This window comes from Ptychodera flava, chromosome 2 (genome assembly GCF_041260155.1).
Source record: "Ptychodera flava strain L36383 chromosome 2, AS_Pfla_20210202, whole genome shotgun sequence".
Classification (NCBI taxonomy): Eukaryota; Metazoa; Hemichordata; class Enteropneusta; family Ptychoderidae; genus Ptychodera; species Ptychodera flava.
In genome coordinates, this window is record NC_091929.1 from 8,976,007 (window position 1) to 8,999,248 (window position 23,242).

The 23,242-nt window shown below is 37.9% G+C and overlaps 1 protein-coding gene across 1 annotated transcript; it reads left to right on the plus strand.

Annotated features, from left to right (window-relative positions):
- Nucleotides 1-14,346: 14,346 nt before the first annotated feature.
- LOC139152769 (ileal sodium/bile acid cotransporter-like) lies at nucleotides 14,347-19,532 on the plus strand. Its single transcript, XM_070726099.1, has 3 exons — nucleotides 14,347-14,897; nucleotides 15,540-15,750; nucleotides 16,875-19,532. The coding sequence occupies exons 1-3, from the start codon at nucleotides 14,488-14,490 to the stop codon at nucleotides 17,445-17,447; spliced, it is 1,194 nt and encodes a 397-aa protein (XP_070582200.1). The 5' UTR covers nucleotides 14,347-14,487; the 3' UTR covers nucleotides 17,448-19,532.
- The last annotated feature ends 3,710 nt before the right edge of the window (nucleotides 19,533-23,242 follow it).

Consider the following 23,242-nt stretch of genomic DNA (forward strand, 5'->3'; position numbering starts at 1 on the left):
CCCTGTCCGTTTCGACCCAAGTAATTCACACCCTCTTGTCGTTGTTTGTGGTCAAATCAATCCCGGTGCCTTAGTCACTTCGACCTCAGTCACTTTTCATGTTACATGTACCTGACAACGTTTTACTGAGTACATTATGCAACTTGTTTCTGTGAGAAAAACTGCTGGCTTCGCTACAACAATCCACGGGACTGTGAACAATCTGATACTTGTGGGAGGCCTGGGGTACCCCGGCCCCATTGTCATTTACTGACTAGGGAACGTGTCTCACTGAAGTGGGGATGGATAAAGCATGTCATTTACTGGTTTTTGGAAATAAGGCATTCGTCATTATCGCAATTGCTTGCCATATGCAGCAAGATTGGATGAGCGAAGCCGATCCGCTCGCCTTGGTGTCTTGACGCCAAATGAGCCTATTTCCGGTTTAGGCGTTGGCCTTACAGCAATGCATTATAGGATATCTTCCAGGGCGGCGTGTATGTAATAAAGGGAAAGCGGCTGCACACATCGCCTACACTATTTTTTCGTTCTCTGTGTTTGTGTTTGATTTTGTGTGTTTGGCTATTTGTGTAGATATAAGCCATGGCGAGACGTAGCCGTAATCTGGCTGTCGAATGACAGGGTGATCCTTTGACGCTACGTTTCGAAACCAGTGTGTGGTTTCTTCCTCAGTCGCTTTTCTTTGGAGATCGCTCTCCTTAGATTTGTGTTTCACTGTCGTGGTTTAATTATTGTCAGTGTTTTGTTCGTCTAGCAGGGAGGCTAGATACTTATGTTTGGGTCAGTTTGTTGTGTCGCACTTTGTTCGGTCGTTTCTCTAAGATTGTGTACTTGTGCATTTATGAGTGTGTCGCCAATGTTTGGATTTCTTTTGTAAGCGATGATCGGTTTCATTGTGAATAAATTATTTAGTGTTTGATCTTTTTCTATTTCTTCCCAGTTCTTCAGGAGTGCTTGTTTGATGTCTTTTGTTTTAATGTGTGGACTATATGTGGTAGCGAATATCAATTTATTTGTGTTGTTGTTTTGCTCTCCTTAGGTATCAAGAGTCATTGCTCATTCCTCAGCATTTTTACAGAGAGCTATGAAAAATTTGAATAGTATTTCAAACAATGAGACTTTTGATATTTTTAATTGTAACTATGGGCAATTTCGCAGATTTTTATTTAATAATGTCTATTCTTTTTAGATCTGTTTTTTTTACCAATGCTTGTTTTTTTAACTGTGTTGTTACTGTCTTTGTTTCATTGTTGTGCTCTTTGTTAGTTTCTTTTTCTTTTGCTGGAACTGTAATTGGGCGAAAGCCTGTTGTTCCCAGCCAATAATAAATAAATAAATAAATAATATAATAATAGTCGCGCCAGCGCTTACTGACTACGCATGCGCATATTCATAATATACCATGCGAGTAACCGGAAGTGTACCCTACTTTCATGGGCGCCGCCATGTTTTTTGAGTACTCGTAAATAAAAAATATTAAACGTGCAAATTATTATCTTATAATATGCCATTTATAAAATATATCTATTTTATTAGCCAGTGTTATTATCCACCTTGTCGCTGGTACAAAAGATCGCACAAAAAATAGAAAAAGGGAGAAAACTGTCGTGCATATGAACGGGGGGGCGCATACGCAAAGAATGCTGGGACTGAATTTTAGAAAAGCGCTCCCTGTGTCAATAACTAGATTCAAAAATTGCCAGTTTTTAGACGGAACGCTATAGTTTTCAGCTTGCAAGTGGAAGGTGGGCAGTGAGGTTACCGTTGCAATGATAATGATAAGTCCCTTGTTTAACACAATAGGCTGTTATCATGGTAAAAATTGCCAATTTTTGTCCAACATTTTTGCCCAATACAGAAAAATCTATACCTGCACTGCTGCCGGGTTTGACGTCGTGTACGTACGTGAACTGCTTTCATCAGAGGGAAACTGGGCATAGTTGTCATACAAACGTGTATAGCAAGTAACAATTAATTCTATTTTATCATGAATCAATACAAATAACATTGCCAATCTTAACTCCTGGCGCGACACCAAGGGCTGAGCCCTATATAATATTATAAAGTGTATGTCTTGCTAAAAACTTGATAAATTCTCGATCGAAGTCGAACTCAAAACGTATGGCACAGAGTCACTTAGCAAAGACATCACAGGGAAATCACCTGCGAAATCTCTCCCCCCCCCCCCCGCCCCCTTTAAGTGTGGTTCAATAATCAAGCTAAGGGACTGATCCCAAACAGAATTCCTTTGTCAGCCAAAATACACCCACAGACAGCAAGACATGCAAACCACTGGCAATTTTGACAAGAAATTGAAGCAGATACGCAGCTTCAAAATACTGGAAAATGGCAAAAAAGTACAGCTGACGTTCTCTTCTATGACCGATCCGACCGCGACACGCTGTAGAGTTCAAAAGCAAAGTTTAACGTACATACATGTTTTACCTCTCACACAAACCTTAATCAAAGCAATGAACGCATCACCGAACTGGGCTTCAGACAGCCTCGGGGACAATTTTGTCCACCAGCAAAACTACCCACGAAGGAAGAAAATTCGGAAAATCGTGTGGAAGTATGCAATGATATTGTTGACACATGGTCAACTGAAAGTTTGATTTCACACAAATGCAACCTGTATACACGCTATGCGTATCTCAACGTACTTTAGTGGCAGAAGAGTAAACAGTTGTTCAAAGAGAGCAAAAATAATGCACTTCAAATCACATAATGCACATCAAAGCACATCAAATGATATAAGCTGATGGGGTTGAATTTGATAGTTTATTTACAATATACCTTGTACTCATGTCTAATATACGACTGCTGTGAATAAAAACAAAATCATCTGTTTGGCAATAGATGACAATATTTTCACTACTGCTATACTGGTAGCTTTTCTGAAAATGAAATGGCAATTACCGGCACAAATGAGTAATTTACTTGTATAATTGTAGGAGTGGCATGAAGCTGACGTAACAGAACCATAAGTCATTTAATCAGATAGCTGACTTAACATACCAGTCACATTTATACTCTACACCCACTCCACTCATGGTAATCCATTTAATTCGAATGTCTGTTCGTCTTACCATGCAGTCAGCTCTGTTTTGCGCCATAAACAGAACATTGCGAGACCAGCGCCATTACGTCTTATTATTTGGCGAATACAATTTTTGTATGCAATGCCAGGTCACAGCTAGCGAGCCCACGGCAGCGTACGACACGTGCAATACCCCATTATGACACAAAACGCATTACTTATAACTTGAATGTATTATACATCATCTAACCATAGTTTAACCATTTTAGCGCCAAAGTTTAGTTTTGTCACCTATATCAAAATATACACCAGTCAATTTTTTTCCAAGTTTTGCTAAAATTTTGATAAAAATCTGAAGCCTATAAAATGTGATGCTCATTTAGTCCAAAATTGTCAAAAAATTAAAGAAAAATTCATAAAATTGGTAAAATGTTGCATCGATATTTTTGATGTGGGAAAATTGCACAACTCAAAATATTAAGCAATAACCCAGCCACAGTCGGCTATTCACTAGGTTTGCATAAAGTGCGCGACATAACACTTGGCCAATTTTATCTCTGGCTGCAGGCGTGAGCTCCACAAAGAGTTAGTGTACCCACAGATCTTTTCGATTTCTGCACTAAGACATCGTTTGTGAAAGGCTAATTCAATTGTGTTACTTTTTGAACAATATGAATCTTAGAGTTTTCAAGATTATTTATAAACAGTATGCTTTAAATGCATCATGTATTAAATTCAAGAGTAAATTGGATAAGAAGTCGATAATTGTATGTGATTTAATTGCACACTTTTCAAGGTAAATTTATCGGCAACTTAGTCAGTCCTTTACTCTACCTGTCAGAAATGCAAATTCCCCAGTCTGTATGAATCAAGGAGAATTATGGGTAGCAACGCTTACCGTGAGCTCTTGTCCAATTAGAACGAAGCATTTGCGTACACGACAGCTGATACGATAAATCATCATAACTACTGCCGCTTAACCTGTGACGTAATAAGCCAGTCATCTAACATGAACAAGAGAACTGAACCTGGAAAGCTGGGCTATCCCTATGCCATCCAAAATTTTCTGAACAGTGTTATTGTTTTGCGTTGTTCAAGGCTCTGTACTGTACCATGTAAAACTCTGCCCTAAGCGTAGATAAAACCAAACACAATTTAATTATCTTCACTTCATTTGATGCTCGGCAACTAGAAATAAAGTTAGTGATGCGAATGAAATTTCAAAATATGGTTATCCTCAGTATTGTGATTGTCGCCCAAAATGTACCCTGTTTGGAAATTTCAAATAAAATCATGAATATTTGCTCTTGACTTTGAAAAATGAATATATATATATATATTATATATATATATATATTATATATATATATATATATATATATATATATATATACACATATATATATTCAAATTACTTCAAGTAAAAAGTAATGAAATCGATATAACGTACTTATTAATAAGTATAACGCTCTGCTTAGCATATATATATATATATATATATATATTATATATATATATATATATATATATATATATATTATAGTGAGTCCATATTTTATATACTCTGGTGAGTCCATATTTCAATCCTCAACAATGTGTAACCGTACTCTCTGTGCCCAAGTTCAGAGGTTGCCATAAAACCATCATAGTGATAACCCCGAGGGCACATTGTATACATTTTGTGTGTGTTGTATATATATTATATATATATATATATATATAAATATATATATCTATATATATATATATATATATATATATATATATATATATATATATATATAATATATATATATATATATATATATATATATATGCTCGTGGGAAATGACAAAAGACAAAGACAAAACAAGGGGATACACCGAACAAACTGAATGTCAAGACCAACCAATCATCTAGGAGAAGAGACAGGAAATGTCACATCACGTGGTTCAGCCCACTTTCAGCAAGGACGTGGAAACTATATCGGCAGGAAATTTCTTCAACTCGTAGACAAACACTTTCCAAGGTGACTAAACTCCACAAGATCTTTAATAGGAACACAATTAAAGTGAGCTATAGCGCTATGAAGAATATGGCAAGTATAATCAAATCGCATAATAAGAGGGTAATCACCAGAGACCAGCTTAAGCTTCAACTGATTGTAATTGCCGGGTCAGGTCCGCATACCCCTTAAAGGGTAACTGTTAAGTCGAAGGCGTGGTTTACAAATTAACAACATGCAATCGTTCGGTAATGAAGAATGCAAAAACAGTACAGAGTTGTCAAAGTTTGTATGGAACTTAAGAAGTAAGGACCAAGTCTTTGACATTTCGTGGTCAATTATTGACAAAACATCGAGCTAGTCTAACATAAGCGAGCGATTTAATCTTTGTATATCAGAAAAGCTGCACATTATCAACGCTGGCAAATCTACACTGTTAAACTAACGCTCTGAGTTGGTTCCAAGATATCGCCAACAAAACAATATTTTATCAAATTTTAACACCACCTACAAGTAGAATTGAGTGTTGCTAAGAATCCTTTCACTCCTGTCTGAAGATTGCAGGATGCATGAAACTTAAGTAACAATATATATATATATATATATATATATATATATATATATATTATATATATATATTATATATATATATATATATATATAATCGAGGAATATGTCCGCTTTCTAGAAACGAATAGCACAGATACTCTCGTCACTTTGCTTTCTATTATGCAAGCTGTGCAATTTATTGCGATATGCAGTGTTGAATACCATGTAAATGTTCATCATCTCTTGGCTGTGGGTTTTGAATTCAACATCAGATAATTTGGGATAATTTGGTTCTGAAAAAATATGGAAGATATTTTATCAAGCAGTTTACGACGTCGATACGGGCTGTATCTTTACTGTACGTGCAGTACAATAAATTGCGGTTGACGACAATAATCGAGACACATGGGTACTGACTAGGTATTTACGCCAAAGCAACCAGCACTTTACTGAAGTGGAGTTGTGCAGAGATTCTCCAAGTGGCTTTGTACTGTCCTGGAGAAGATTGTACAACTGGTACAGCAACAAATCGCAGTAAATACTACTATTACGTATGGTTCTCTTGTTTTTTGTCTGTTGCAGGTATGACGTCACCAGTTTGTGGCCACTAACTCTTGAATGCTCAGCGACTGCGGCGCATCTATGTATGGATGAATTCTTTCATTCTTTTCCGTCAAACATCAAGATAAAGGCTGTTCCGGTAAAAATGTACACTCTATTTGAATATTTTTGGGGTGAATTATATATGGAAAAATAATTCGGAGCGCCCGCTGCACTCTTGCAAGCTTGACCGTATTGGTTAATATCTAATATTTCATCGTCAGACCTGTTACTGAATATGTTCAGCATGTGCGTTCACCAATCCTCATGTGGTATTTAAGTTGCGGGTCAGTCCTTAAAATGCAAATATCATAATGGTTATGTGTAATCTCATCTTGCTCATTACTCATCCCTTTAGCGGGAATATTGATCCGATCTTAGTGAGATTACCAAGAGAAGCGACTAAACGTGGAATTGGCTGAGAGAAATAGGTTCAACTTGGCAGATGTCCTTTACAAGCTACGTTGTAGTCTGCTGTCCCTGCCGTTGCTGTGTCAGACTATAGGCTGTTGTAAGCCGCTTTGGCTTTGGCCCTTCACTTCGCTCGTCTTTTCAATCACGGACATTCGGATCTTGCTGACACAGTATTGCGGCTTCGGAGCCCGTACATCCTTCATCTGGATGTACTAGCATACCACAAAATACCAAACAACCGCTTTCGAAGATATAGATAAAAAAGGAATAACAACAGCCCATTGCTAGGGTAATAGCACAGAGAACTGAGTGACTCTAGCTTACATGACAGCTAGCGTTTCTTGATATCTGTTTGTCGTGGGTAGTAGACAGTGAATGTAAAATAAATACATGTATTGGCTAGTCCATTATGGCTTCTTGTAGTGTCATTTGTACAGAAAAGTCGTCATATGATGAAAATAATAAAAACTTTAATATTTTTCCTGTTATTGTATGAAAATTTTGAAATTCACCAAATGGTATCTTGTAGTTACTCTCTTCCACGGATTGAAAAAAGCAAACAACAGAAGGTGGTACAGCTTGTTCATCCACGTATTTGCTGATAGAACCAGGCAAGCCTAGACAAACTACAGAGTTATATAAAAAACCTTCGAAGCTATTAATACGTTTCACACTGTACAATTAAAGGGAAAATAAACATTTACGAAAGTTTTGATGGTAGAATTACGTTAACTATGGTACACAGAATTAGATATCGGTCGTTACAGGGCAGTGTTTGTCTGCAGTATAATGATTTAGAAGACAATCGCAAAGTTGCGTCGTCACTCAGTCTTTACAATTTACGTCCTTCTCTTGTCATTTGTTTCATATCTGTAATAGCGGGATAGGTGTTGCGATGTAGCGCGTGATAAATAAACAACAAAACATGAGAGAGAGAGAGAGAGAGAGAGAGAGAGAGAGAGAGAGAGAGAGAGAGAGAGGGGGGGGTCCGTGCGTTGGCTACAGCCAGTATTATATCATCAAATGCTGTTTCTTCAATTGTTTTCTGTAAGGCTTTCTTTCGTTAAGTCTGAATCAATTCAACAGAGCATAGGTACCAGGAATATTCTGTACAACTAATTGCGTTTCTGTAATCATATTAGGTTGATTAATAAAAAACACGTGTACTGGCCACGTCCCCATCAATCCGACACAGGAAACCAATTCCAGCTTGGATGAGCTAATGCTCTTTTAATTCATTCCATTGTATTTGTCCAATTATCATTAAGGAAGAAACCCTATAATTAGAGCATTGGGTTCCCGTTATAACTTTGCAACGGTTGCTGTAAGTCAGAGGCAAGGCACCGATGATTCATCATTAAAGGTCTTGACATCATCTTTCTTCGATGAATTCCTACGGAGCCTAAGGAATGGGCTGCTCCACACATGGCAGAAAATTAAACCCGCAGAGAAAGAAAAACCGTTCAAAATTGATTCCAATCTTATCGTAAAAATGTTCACTTGAAGGTTAACCGATAAAAAGGTTTAAATTTAGCGGACGAAGTAGATTACTCGCATTGTGAAATCCGAAAGAGAAAAACGTTTGTAAATTTTTGAACGCGAAATGCATTCGCGTTAGCATTCTGACCTCCCCGCCAAAGATCTAAAGGTTCATCCCTTAATGATCTACTTTACAGCTGGTCATGCCCGGATCTCGAACCCACCATCGCCTGATTGAAATTTCAAAGCAAATTTATCAGCAGGGGTGTTCTTGTAACCCGGTTTTACGAGTGTCTGCTTAATCTAGGTTAAGGTGTCTGTATCACCTCTAACCTTTCAAAGATATTTCGAAAATATTCTGTCTTTTTTCTTCGATCATGGTACACATTAAAATATTGGAGATGTACTTATTATTTTTTAATAACCATGGTCACTCCATAAAATAATAATTGAATTATTTGAATCTGAATGGACGAAAATTTATTGCATACACGGAGGAACGCTCTCATCTGTCAATATTCTCCTCCTACGGTATGTCCAACCATTTTTTCCACGCCATCAAATATAGAGACACATGGCGAGGTCAAATCGCTTCATGGCATTTATAGAGGGGTCGGCATTTTCACGCCGTGAAAAGTTTTCCACTCCGTACCCTTTTGCGCGCGTATGCAAATTTCCACAAAATGCGGGTTGCCGGAAGTCAACCTACGCTTCCCTTCATATAGATACAGCGCATGTGCTGGTAGGCTCAACAGGTTGCGATCTCTTACTAGTAAACGCCACCTCGATGTAATCATCGCTCATAATGAGTTACAGATTTGATGGGATCTCGCTGGTACACTACCGATGCATTAAAGATCTTGCGTGGAGTAAATAGAACACAGAACAGCATTTTCCAATCACAGGCTGAGCTTGGAGAATATTTCTCCTTTGTAAAATACGCGAATTATAACATTGTAATATAAAGCATAACATACATTATTATACACCTACGTCTGTCACATATTGAGTGTCATCATACAGTAACTTCGGTATCAGTGAACGTGGAGTGTAATAACATTGGGGTTATATATATATTGGACGCTATTTGACCCGTGACCTGCCAATAGTCTTATGTTAAAACATGGAAAACATGACAAGTTTCACTGTTTTTTTTCTAAAAAATTATGTCTCTAACAATCACTTAGTCACGCAGTGAGAGAAAACAAGTCAAAATTTGTGATTTTTTGTAAAATAATCCTGCTTAACTACAATGTCTTCCAATGCAAAGCACTGCGCGCGTTCAATTTTCGCTCGCTACGCTGATCTGACGCGCTGAACGCGTTCCTGGTCTGCGATGTGATCGCGAGACGCAGCACACAACAGGGCGTTCTCAAAACGCTTTACTTTTGACTCTTGTTGTCGGATTTCGCTGCAAAGGTGTGCATAATAATTTTCTTTAAAATATACCTGATTCCTTTTCTGATTTCTCTTGGTATTTAAGCGCCTCCGTCGGACAATATCTTAGCAGTACGAAGTACTTGGACATAAATCCCGGTATTTTGTGAATACCCCGCACAGTATTCTCTTCAAATTAGCAAAAGCAGAGATTTTTTTCTCGACATATCAAATTTATTCCTTGACCTTGTGAAACGAAGACAAACTAGCGCCTTAATTTGCTTGATGTGATGCTAATGTCAGCCAGTGTTGCGTCGTTTCCAAATGTTTAGCAAAGTTAATAGGCTACAAGTTATCATCACCAGAGTAGACCTTCCGTAAATTATTTAAATTTAGTTGACAAAATACTCTCAGGTTCAACTGTAGACGCATTGCTTAAGAGCTCAAAAAAGTTGTAATGTATGGCTGAACTGCATAATAATTGCCATCGAAGATATTCTGAATTTCCTTGCACAGTCCCTCGGCGGCGGCGGAGGGACTGTGCTCAGAGTTACCGAGCTGAGCTCGTATTGACAATAAGTTCCGGTACACCATGGAGGTAATAGACGGACATCGGCGGTATCATTTGCACCGTCAATTTGGCCAATCAAGAAGAAGATCTCCTCACGTCGATCTTTTGAACCCAACCGGAATGGTCTGCAGCAGTAAATTTTGATGATTTTTTCACTTGTTTGTTTTTTTTTTTCGTCAGTTACAGTTTCTTGTTCTACTCCACGAAGCATGCTGAGATAAACGATATTCAGTTTGTAAGCTGCATCGTTCTCGTGGGCAAGTGAATTCTGGTCCAGACGAGAATTCAAACATGAACAGTGACAGTGCATTTCGCGCGTATACCAGCTGTAAGCTTACTGACAAAACTAAATGGTAATAGTCCCAACGTGTGTTGGGGAGTAGAACAAAAAATTAAAATTGACGTCAAAAACAAAAATAGAAAAAACATCAACATTTACAGCTACTAACCCTTGAGTGACGCAGAAAGACTCGTGTATACACAGATTTAGTTTCATCTTCAGAGTTTTAATTATTTTCTTCTCGCGATAATTTTACTTAATCTCGCATCGCTCCTTTGAAAATGAATTAAATATATTTACTATTCTGTGGCTGACATATTACAAAATCATGTAAAAGGTGAGAGTCGAGATTGAAGGTCATACTATAACATTATGAATCCTTGACGTTTTACGAGAACCGTGGAGGTCTGCTAGTACCTTCATGTTTGGACAAACGAGGAAGATATTTGATTTAGAACACTGCAGCATAAAGGGGCTGTCAGCTACCATCATAACGTTATACTTCAAAGCCACCGATACCGGTCGTAAAATTATTATGATGAACCAAGGACAAAAGGATGATCAATCAAAACAAAAGGACTTTTTAATTATAATTAGTTGATAAGCAATGCATTGGTTAACGTTGTATGTGCTAATTATGGCGCTACCAATGTAAAGTCGGCGGCGGCCAATACAGTCATCAACATTTTACAATAAACGAGAGCCGACTTTGAGGAGAATTTGGTGAAGCTAATGAAAGTGTAGAAAATCCGCGCGTTAACTTGAAGTTACCATTGTTGGCATCGGAGTTGACAAATAAATGGCTGACAGCGTTAATATCGAAAGCTAGGCGGGGAATGTTTGACACGACCGGGTACAGTGTTTGCTTTTCCGGGTCATCAGAAAGCAAGGTAGTCAGCGTTTCTGTTCAGTGTGAGTTCCGTGGGCGTGTTGTAGGCGTCTCCGTAGAAACCATGGCAACATCGATTAATCATGATCCGCGACACCGCATCAATGATTAGCAAACCTTGTGCTATGCGTCGGTCGCCGGACAGAAATCTAAGCAAGTTCAACGACCAGGCAGTGTCGATTTCTCTCACGAGTACACCCTCTGTCATACACGTGCATTAGAATTAAGTGGTCAATTATACCAACAGAAGGGCAAATTCGCCAGTGCAAATACACGTGCATTTTTGTGAACCAAACAGCAACAAGGCGTTCAAATAACAGGGCAGGTTGTTAACATAAGCAAACGGAGAGAGGAAATTACCTAGTCCCAGGCTGAACAGCAGCCGAATGATGTTCTTCTTGTAAGCCGTTTAAGTGTATAAAAAATAATTGTTATGCAGCTCACCGACTTTGTGGGTTGTGTTTGACGATTCATTGCATTGCATTAATTCTAGCATAGACTTTTGAAAAACTTTATGATGGTTTTCAATATATTAATCTGTGACTCATTAATTTTCACACATACTCTGAAAACCTATTATCAATATAATGCATTGGCAGCATTGCTGTATATCTAGTTAAGGTAGCACGCACGTCGAAAGTAAACGACTTAAACCTTTGCTCAAACTTTCCTCGATGAAATTTTCAACCACTATCTTTCAAAATCACGAATGAAAATCAGGGATCACCGCTAAAATGTTGGTACAATAGAAACAAATGATTCAACATTTACTGATATTTGAAATTCATCTTGGTCTCTTCGGGTTACATTAACTCTATTGGAAACACGATTTTCGATTTTCATAAAATAGGAGAATGATAATTTTACTTACTTCAAGAGATGTAATGAGCCCAGACAAGAGATAGATCACAAAGGTGTTTGAAATATTTGACAGTCCGAACACCTGTTCCCCGAGGCGCGTTATACCTTATGTTGAAGCTAATGCTGTGGCGTACAAAATGTTACGGGAGAACAACTGTTTTCAAAGGTGTTGGAGTAGAAGTAAGAATCGACGAGGCATAATATTAATTGTATATAATATTATATATATATTATATATATATAATATATATATATATATATATATAATATATATATATATATATATATATATATATATATATATATACATCGGTACAATATAAAAGGTACTGTGAATCTTCAAGAATACAGTGATTTCACTGTCTCGTCATTCGTATCGTCAAACCGTCGCTCACTTCCATGTTATCGGTTTAACATTTGTAATTAAACTGTTCTGGTACATAAGTTAACTAAAATGTTCAAGGACTGAACAAGGATAGAGTCTCGAAATTTGAAAGAGGGTCCAATAAGCAAGTGTACTTGCTGACCAGCATAATTCTGTTGGGCCACAAATTTGTTTCAAAACGCGTGCCGCGCGATAATGTGTGTCGGGGGGTTTGGTCTTTGTCGGGAGGTGCGGGAAAGCTTTTGTGACGGCTCGGCAAAATGTTGTGACGCGTTGCGACAAGACAGGTGATTCACACCTAGATGGTGTGCTAGTGGCAGAGACGGGCACGGGTTTGGTACCAAATGCACAACGGCTTTCACGTTTTGCATAGAATGTACGATGACAAATTACGACGATATCAATCTTTTTATAGTGGGAACGTTTGTAAATATTAATTGCATTACAACAAGAAAAATAACCCTTTGAGCGCCAAAGTCAATTTTTGTCACCTTCACAAAATATATCAAAGTCAATTTTTTCAGATTTTTGTCAAAATTTTGATACAAACTGTAGCCAATGAAATGTGATGTCCATTTGGCCCAAAATTATCAAAAAAATCCAGAAAAATTCAGAAAAATTAGAAAAATGTGGCAGTAAAATTTTGGTGGGAAAATTACAGCGCTCCGAGGGTTAACTTCCCTCGCGAATCACCGACGTAAACTCTTTTTGGTACGGTTTTTATTTACTTGGTGTCCGTATTACTTCTGTTCTGTTCTCGTAACCTCTACAGACCCCAAACCACATCTCATATCATTTACGTTAATGGATTGTACCACGGGACCATGATAGTACCAGTATCGAACCACTGCTATTGTCGAGCGCAGAACACCTTCCACGATGCTTCTAGTATGTACTGGCCTGTGAAAACTTGCATTTTATGATTGACATTTTACGGACGCTTCACTGTTAGGTCTGGCAAAGAGCTACAGTTCAAGCGTGCGACAAACAGACACGCGTCATGCCAGGTGTAGTACTCTATTTCGTGACTTTAAAATCGCATTAGAATGAAAAATTAACAAACAAATAAAGACTTTTTGTCGCTTTGTATACTTTTTCGGATACCTGAAATACCTCGCTTGGGCACTAATATATATCTAAAACACATATTACAAAATAATATTGAATATACAACATTTTTCCATAATTTTTTTTCATTTTAGATGTCTAGATTTTATACTTCGGTTAATGTCGTCACTTCCGGGTGGGTGTTTTCTAAGTTAAGTACTTTTCGAGTTACGGGCAGAACGATTTGTTGAGTCATGAATATTTTGTGTCATCGACGTAATACCGACGTAAGCGGATATGAAAGGCGGAACGTCTGTGTACTTGATGTAATAGTTTAATTAGCCACTTCCATGTTGATTGCCATGGCATACCAGGCAATTTGACGGTCGGTAAAAGTAAGCTTTTAAACGGTAATTAGAGCCATTATCATCAATTAACTGATTCGATTGCGCATGTCCCGAATGCCATTCACCGGGTATGACAGATAGCAATCAGAATGAACCCGCAATAATATCGCCCCTTTCTCCGATATCTCTTGAAATATTCACCTGGCGAGGCCGTATTGTTAGGGAACGGAACTTTCAAAAACTTTCATCTTTTAGGGTGACCACCTAAGTTTAACTGCTCGTGTCACGTTGTGTTTCGGGTTTGTTGCAAGAGGGCTCCGATGGGCCAATGAAAGTGGAATACGTCATGAGCCTGAACAGCCGAAAATGGTAATTACTTACCAAAATATACCCCACGCTACCATGCAACCCGCATATGGTAATCGGTCGGCCAAACGGGGAACGCATATTTGCATATCCTTATGATTGACTTCGCATATTAATGTGTCTTTGCAGAGAGGATAAAATGACGCCGTTTGGAAGTGTGTGCTGACAGTTGTTCGGTAACCGTCGCTCGGCTTAGAGCTCTTACCTTCTATCTGGTAGTGTGGGCTTTCCCTGGTTGACAATTTCAACGCGAAAGTCGTTAACTAGAACCAACGTCTCCATAACATTGCAACCGACCATGGTTTCTGATGCATACGACCTCGGCGAACTCGCCGCGACGAATATTTCTCTGAACGGCACGGTGAACGACACGATGGCGGCCGCCGGCGGGGCGATGGTGCCGGAGAAGATCGCGAAGCTGAAACTTGCAAACCAGATCACCCTGACAATAATATGCACGTCGATGATGATTGGCATGGGGTGCGCCATAACTTTGAACGATATCAGGACGATATTGCGGCGTCCATGGGGTGTTCTGATTGGTGTATTTTGCCAGTACGGAATCTTACCTCTCGCTGCATTTACCCTGGCTCATATTTTGAAACTCCATCCGGCACATGCGATTGGAATGTTAGTCGTATCATGCAGCCCCGGTGGTGTGGCATCCAATCTTCTAACGTATTACCTAGAAGGCGATATAACACTCAGGTTTGTTATTTTTATTTTAATACCATTATTGCTTATGAACTTGTCCTGGAACATCTTATTTTGTTCATTTGGCTTGTTCAAATTTTCAAGATTACTATGTCAATGTAATATGGTTGATCAACCAAGATATGTCAGACCTATGTAATCAACTTTCATATTTTATATTCCCAATGTCTATTAAAGAATTTTGTTAAGCTTGAATCCCTGGAAAACAGGTATTTTTGCGAAGTATTATACTAAAGTGAATTTGTCTCAAATGTTTATATCGATTTTGTAGAGTTTGTAAGAGAACTTTGAAAATCAACAAACTGTAGTCAAAAGTAATGACGTCTAGGAATTAGTCTCGAAATTCTATGTTTTGGGTGTTTTCTTAATAATGATTTTCAAGAATAGTGATGCTTTCAGTAATACGACAGAGCGATGGTACAAGAAATTGAAGTTTAAGAAAATGGGGGAATGCAAGTGGGATAGGTTGTGGAGACATAAAGATAAGTAACGGAGGGCAGGTGAAGACAGGGGTGACGCGACTGCAAAAAGCGATCATTCGCAGAGAAGAACAATTATAGTGCAGTAACTCTGATATGGAAGACCAGACAAGGCTTGTACATACTGACATTGATTTTTCTTTTCTTCATTTCACAGTATCTGTATGACAACATGTTCGACCTTCCTGGCGTTCGGCCTGATGCCCCTGTGCCTGTTCATCTACAGCAGGCAATGGGTGGATCACTCGGGTGTGCCAGCCATCCCTTACGTAGACATTATCGTCGCTCTGGTGACCATTCTTCCGCCCGTTATGATCGGCATGTTCATCCGCCGCAAGTGGGAGAAGAGAGCTGGCATCATCAGTCGAGTAAGTAGCTAACCTTGAAAGAGATAGTAAGAAAGTTTGTATGTGATGCGTTTTTATTCTGATATGATCAAAATACACAGTTCGATGTTGACAAGTGTGTGAGAGAAATGCTCGTCTCTCAGCCCCTATAGAAATGATCAGCGTGTTCATGATATTCTGCATTTGTTAACACAACAATCACGACCTTCATACCGGGTTAATTTAACAATTTGTCGGATGTACACAAGAGTACAATGTTACCTTGTGTTGAAAAGGTCAAGATCGTTTATTTTGATTCCAATTAGACGGATGGATACATTCAGTCTACGCCCAGAATTCATGCAATGAATGCCAATTTGAGCATGCGAATCAAGAGAACGTACGGATTTGTAGATGGTCGCACAAAACACCCGCTCATGTATTTTGGTTTTCGCTGATTTACTTTTTGCTGAGTCATCACATTCAATATTCGATTACCAGAGGAAACGAATGAAACACATGTTGCAACACGGGTACACCTACCAAGAAATCAAGCAAATATACCGTTTAGATTTTATTTTACATTATTTTTCCTTTTTAATCACACCTAAACGTTAACTGACTCAGCAAAATCTAAATGAGCGAAACCAAAAATACATGAACGGGTGTTACAATTTGTTTCGCCTAGCATATGCCTCGAAATTGAGAGATTTAAACTCGGTTTAAAACTTTCCTCGACAAAACTTTAAACTGTTCTCTTTCGAAATCAAGAATAAAAATCAGGGATCTCCATGCGAAATTAGATGCAAAAGAAACAAACTTTCCGATAGTTACTGACGCATGAAATTAAAAATGGCCACCATCTCTGTGTTAACCCTTTGGGGAAAATTTAATTTGTGATCTTTACAAAGCCACGCCGGTGAAAACTTTATTTAATTAATGAGCTTCAAACTGAGACCCACAAGGGGCAGACCAGAAAGGCATAGTCAAAGATTGAGAGTCTGTCACTGCCAAATCAAAATCATCATCATCATCATCATCATCATCATCATCATCATGGATGCTATCATTACAACTATAGACCCCTCCAGGGTCTATGTTACGACAATAATTTTTTTGCCTCATTTACCTTCAATTCTGACAAATAAATTTGCGTTTCATTCCAGATAGGGGGCGTAATTGGTATGCTCGGCATTGTCCTCAGTATGATTATCCAATCTTTGATATCAACGGCACCTTTCAAAGCTTCGATACAGTTGTGGTTCGCCGCCTGTGTTATGCCGTTTCTTGGCTATGGGCTGAGCTATCTCTTTGCGTTCATCTGTAAGATGGACAAGAGACAACGGCGTACAGTCGGCATAGAAACCGGGATGCAGAACGTTGCCGTTGCACTCACCGTGATGGCGATGTCATTCAAAGATGCTGGCCCCATGGTGAATATGTTCCCGGCGATCTACGCGATGGCGCAGTCTGCGTTCACGGTCATTGTCGTCCCCCTGGCGGTGAGCTACCAGAGAGTCTGGTCCAAGTACAAGTTACAAATCAAGCTGGTCCCTCGCGATCATTGCGCAGAAGAAAAGAAAATGGAAGCACCCGAAGAGACCAAGCTGAAAAATGGTGGCGTGACCCAGACTATCGGCGACCCGAACACCGCCTACAGGCTAATCAGTCGGAAAGACAGTATAGAATGCAAACCTGAATCTCATGACGTTGCTGACTTGGGAGAATCAAGGGTGTAGGTTTGAAAGAGGAGTTTCTTCTTACTCCTAGCTGAAATGCTCAAAAAGTCCCATGTTGAAAGTTCCGTCATGCTTAAAATCTGCCTTAGCTACTGATCTCTGACTTTGTCACTCATCACCGTCGACTCAATTTCACGCAATTTTTTTAGTTGTTTTTTTAATTTTATACTCAATAAAACTAACGAATGTCTTTATGCATTTTATCTCCTATGCAAGTAGGAATAATTTCTTTCATTTGAATTTTATACTGGATATAATTGACGAATGTCTTTATGCACGTAGAAATAATTTCATTCAACTTTTACAATCTACTTTGAAATACAGCTGCCAAATCTCTGTTGCAAGTGCAACACTGAGAGACAGTGTCACGGCGATGCCAAATTTTTACTTTACATGTGAAACCGTTCGAGCGAATGAGTACATTTTCAGTTCGCGTATTTAATTTGTTTTCCATACGGCAAACATCAATTAAGTTTTACTTTAAATAATGATATACACACTCATGTTGATTTCTAGCTCAATTGTTATAGTTAATATATTGCCCTGATCGTTCAACCTATCATAATCCTAAACCAATCATTCTAAGCCACTGCATTGGCTTTTTCAGGTCGTAGCATGCTTCTGCTCCACGTCTCATCTGCATCTTCTCCTCCCTGGTAGATTGGTAAATCTTCTCTTTATCTATATATATATCAATATTGATTTATTCTTCTCTCTCTCTCTCTCTCTCTCTCTCTCTCTCTCTCTCTCTCTCTCTCTCTCTCTCTCTCTCTCTCTCTCTCTCTCTCTCTCTCTCTCTCTCTCTGTATATTTGGAAGTCGCCGAACGAGGAAATAAATCTGTTTGCTATTCTGTGCTGTATATATTTATCGAATTGCAAAACGAATTTTTTTTTTTTATTTCCACACATCAACAGGAAATTCAAAGACAAGCTGAAATAATTTGGATAACATCGAAATAAGTTGAATTGTAAATCTGCTGTACAGTATGTTTGTATCATAACTTATTTACTTTAATCTGTAAATATACTTCGCTTTTGTTCCAGCTTTCTTTTATTATGTAAGATCCCATGAATTTTGTATGAGTGATGAAACCCAGTGCACATAAACTGCACCTGACTTGAATGTAAACTTGAAATTGTAATACAAACCTGAAATAAAGATTGTACGGGGATGCGATTTTTTTTTCTGTTCACATTAAAAAAATTGTTTTCTGATTTTGCTCAGTTTACTCGCATTTCCTTCTAATTTACACACTTTTATCGGAAAATCTTGGTGTTAATATTTACAAGACTGCTATAGCTGCGTAATTTGTGGTCGTTATTACTCTGAAGTTGTTTTCTATTTAAAGGTAGTAAACCGCTTCGGGACAGGTACTCGGATTTTTATCCTTTAACAATTCTTTTTCGGTCTACCTCTTGTTTGATTCATTTTGAATTTCATTGAGTAATAGCATATTCTTATGCTTGTGAAAATCGAAAAATTTATTTTCCCCATGGAGTTGGTCTCGATTTCGAAAAAAGAGTAATTATTAAAGTGCTTTATTTCAAATGTAAGCAAAAGTTGAAGCCTTTCACTTAAGAGGCGTCTACCGCTTTAACTTCACCCTTCTAAACTCGGAATGGTCAACCCTTAAAGCTGCAGGTGAAAAGATTTCGTCACGAGCACATCTTATGTAATGAACCCATATTACAGCCATCAAATTAAGACACAACTCGCAAAATGTTTCAACAGCTTGAGAAAGAACTAGAAAATTTCAGCTGAGGGCGATTTTGGCTGTTAAAGTTTGGGTGACGACGTGTGTACATGTATTGAAGCTCAACAGATCGTTAAATGTACTATAAGTGTGTTTTGAAAGAAGGTCGATCGTCATGTAGGTGATATATTTAATGTGTTTTGTTTTGTTTGTGAAATAAAGTTGCAATTTACATAGATATTGAAATATATCTGAATCTCTGTCGGTTTTGAAAATTTTTGTAAAAATACACGTATAAATTGTCACTGTGTACGCTACATTTTATCTCTTAAGCTGATCATGGAACTCCTTCATTTTTTTCTAATAAATAGTGCTTGATATTTGTAACAAGTCAGATTGGCCTGTATTATTTTAAGAAAAAAAAGACGAATTTTTCTATCGAAAACGTCCGAGAAAGAGTAACTTTTGAATCAAATCATATATATATATATATATATATATATATATATATATATATATATATATATATATATATATATGTGTGTGTGTGTGTGTGTGTGTGTGTGTGTGTGTGTGTGTGTGTGGTGTGTGTGTGTATATTATATATATATATATATATATATATATATATATATATACCCAGTATTTCGAAAGAGTGTGACGTAATCAAAGACGAGGGTTTCCCCAAACATAGCGGCAGTATCCCTCCGAGCCGGTACGGGAGGAGGGATACAACTATGTTGGGGAAAACACGGGTCTTCGATGACGTCACATGATTGATAAATACTGGAAGATTAATATTTATCACATGCATTGACCCACTTCTTTTATTCGAATAAAATTCACTTTCCCGTGCGATGTAATAATTTGGACCTTTATTCTGTCAGCGTGGCGGATGAAGTTGTTCGGCTCCAGCTGAGTCATATTCAGGCGCATGTTCCTTTCGATGCGTCACAGTAGTCTTTCTCTGTCTGATTTTCGCGCAAAACTTGAATGAATATGGTCGTCATCATCGAGGACAGGGAAATGAGGATGATACAGTATCTTCAGATGCCTTATTTTATTTGAAGGTAAAGTGACAATGTAAAAAATGCATCGAAATTTATCCTCGTCTTACTGTTCATAGCGGCGCGTATGTTGTTTGTGCAACGCAGTCGTCTTTTTTGCTGCTATCTAAAAATCATGTCAAATCTTGACTCCAGTTACAATACATGAATAAAACTACCACTGAACTGTATCACATCGTTCTTGTAGATTACTATGCAACCACAATGCACCTTGAAAAATAAAAATGGCTCGAAACTGGCGAGGACGGGAGGAGTGCAATGCCGTATGAAGATAATATGTCGGCATATATTTCAGTGCCTTGAACGCTGTTTGAAATTGAGTGGGAAAAAGTGTATCATTCTTCGTCGTAATTATGAATGAAACTAAAATAAAAAACCGTCAGAGAAAAAAAAACACAACAAGAAATTTTTATAGCATTTGCCATTTAACGTTCATTCGATCTAGCTTATACTTGCGTCGTAAATGTGTGCAAAAAGTGACCGCGGCTCCAATCGAGCTGTCGACGAAGTGGCACAAGCTACCGAAAACCGCGTTTGCCGTACGGATATTTTCGCTTTAATACGACCAACCGCAAAAGTTCAACAGCAATGCCGTTGCTAAGCATTTAACCAGTCGCCTGACAAGATGAATTGTCAATTTTGATGCATTATTCTTGTTCGGTGATAAATGCGTCAGTTTCGACCGATGACTCAGCTGTTTACGGCTTGTAACGAGATAGCACAGTGGTAGTAGCAAACGTAGGCAGCAGCCAACAAAGAGTTTAAGCATAAATTTTAGTGCTGACCGTATATCCCTACTTCTTACGTCAGAAGTAGGCGTATACGGAAATCCGGTAACCCGTCTTACTATTTTGTCACGTCACACTACAGGGATAACTGTGTCTATGTATGTTATATGTATCACGCCTTATTAGACATGCTACCATTTAACATCATAGCGAATAAAAACGTTGCCATCTGGTTCAAGTGAAGAATTCACCAGCAAGAAAATGAAAGAACCAACCATAATTAAAGAAAAGTTAAACTACTCTATTATTAGGTAAAAGTTATTTTCTGAACCTGTGTAGAATAAACAACTGATCAATGGATGGGTAAAATGGTACTTCAAAGATGACTTGCCTGCAAAACCCAAGAATGAACCACAGAACAATCACATGCATGCGGGCAGCCATGAATATCATGCATATGGTCATTGAATTCTCAAATTCTAGTACATCGCAATTGCTTTTGTTTCAGGCCATCGACTGGAAATTCAAATGCCGAGCTGAAACAGTGTCACGAATCATGGAGGTGCACACACGTTTCCCTGTATGCGGGTAAGCATTTACAAGCATACTATCGTGACCTGTCAATGACCTCTCGTTGAATTGATGGTAGAAAAGTAGGACACATCGATCTTTCTCTTGATGAACACACAGTATGCCTGGGATGTATGCAATAAACTGTTCTGGGCACACAAAGTATCGGTTCACGCACATATAACTTAACGCCTGTTTTATCAAAGCAATACCCAAATATTTTTCGAAAATAATAGCATTTTCACGTGAAAGACAAGGTTACAAGAAATCACACGGCATCAGCAGACCAGCAATTATGTTTCACACTTCTGTTCTCGTAATAGTCTATATATGAAAATCACTTTGACTTATAATCCCTGAAACATCGTTCTCCTGCTGGGCAAAACCAGCTTTGCTCGTATGAAACTTCAGACTAAAATCCATCCTCCATGTGAAATCAATGATTTAAAATGGAATTGAGAAACTATTGCTGTTTCTCATCCACTGTAGAAGCCGAAAAAATTTCATCCAAGGTCTCTTTGAGGAGGTGACAGCAAAGAATTTCGTGCACGCCGATTAGAATTTTCGCAGCATGTGGCAGCTAAGAGAACGTAACTGTGTTAGAGCCATTAACCATGTGACCGAACACCATACTCGTATCAGGTACTCCGACAAGTGTCGGTGTTTGAGTTAGTCATGATATGCAAACTGTCAGGTGACTTTCGAATACAGCTATTAGTCTAAAGATAATATGATATGAGTTGTTTTAGAATAAGGGAGTATTTCGGTGGAAATCAGGGGGTTGACTTTTACAAAACAGTTTTTAGGTCACATTTTACAATCAATGATAGGGGTTAAATTTTACGAAAGTGTGTATGGATTTAAGGCAAAAACCAACAGCATTGACCAAAAGGTATATAAAACTAAATGCGAACAACGCTTCATTCTGTCTGAAAAGATGATAACAAAAATAAAATTTTCAAGTTGACCAAGAGAAAGAAGTGAAATGCATTGTTAACGATATAGCTTTACACTTTGAATACCAGAAAAAATAGCTTAAATTTTTGAAAATGTGGTGTTATATGAAGTATTTACATAGACTTTTAGAATTTGTAATTACATACCGAAGAAGAAATTTGATTTTGAAATTTCACCGAAATGTTGATTCACTGTACACAATACAGTCTGTGACGAAATTAAAAACAGCATTTTTCCAATGTAAAACTAGCTAAATCTCAGTATTTATAGACACTTGATGATTGATATCAGTGTACTTGATTAGACTAGGGTCACGTGGTTACAAGTGCATGTGTTTTCAAAAAATTTGATTTTGAAATTTCACCGAAATGTTGATTTACATTGTAAATTGTCTACGAGGAAACTAATGGATAATTTTTTTCCAATACAAAACTGGCTAAATCTGTTTATTTATAGACTCACTGTACATAATACAGTCTATGACGAAATTATAAACAGTATTTTTCCAATATAAAACTAGCTAAATCTCTGTATTTATAGACACTTGATTCTCGATATCAATGTACTTGATGAGACTAGGATGATTATAAGTACATGCTTTTTAAAGTAAATTTGATTTTGGAATTTCACCAAAATGTTGATTCACTATGTTGTAGTCTATGAGGAAACTACGGATATTTTTTACGATCCAAACTAGCCAAATTTGTGCTTTTATAAATGTTTGACAATTGATACAAATGTACTTGATGAGAATAGGGTGCTTGAAAGAGCAGATGTG

Bases quoted from the DNA above. Each gene is read 5' to 3' on its own strand.
- LOC139152769 (XM_070726099.1), top strand. From the start codon at position 14,488: ATGGTTTCTGATGCATACGACCTCGGCGAACTCGCCGCGACGAATATT. The intron at 14,898-15,539 runs GTTTGTTATTTT...TTCATTTCACAG, and splicing joins GAAGGCGATATAACACTCAG to TATCTGTATGACAACATGTT. The intron at 15,751-16,874 runs GTAAGTAGCTAA...GTTTCATTCCAG, and splicing joins GAGCTGGCATCATCAGTCGA to ATAGGGGGCGTAATTGGTAT.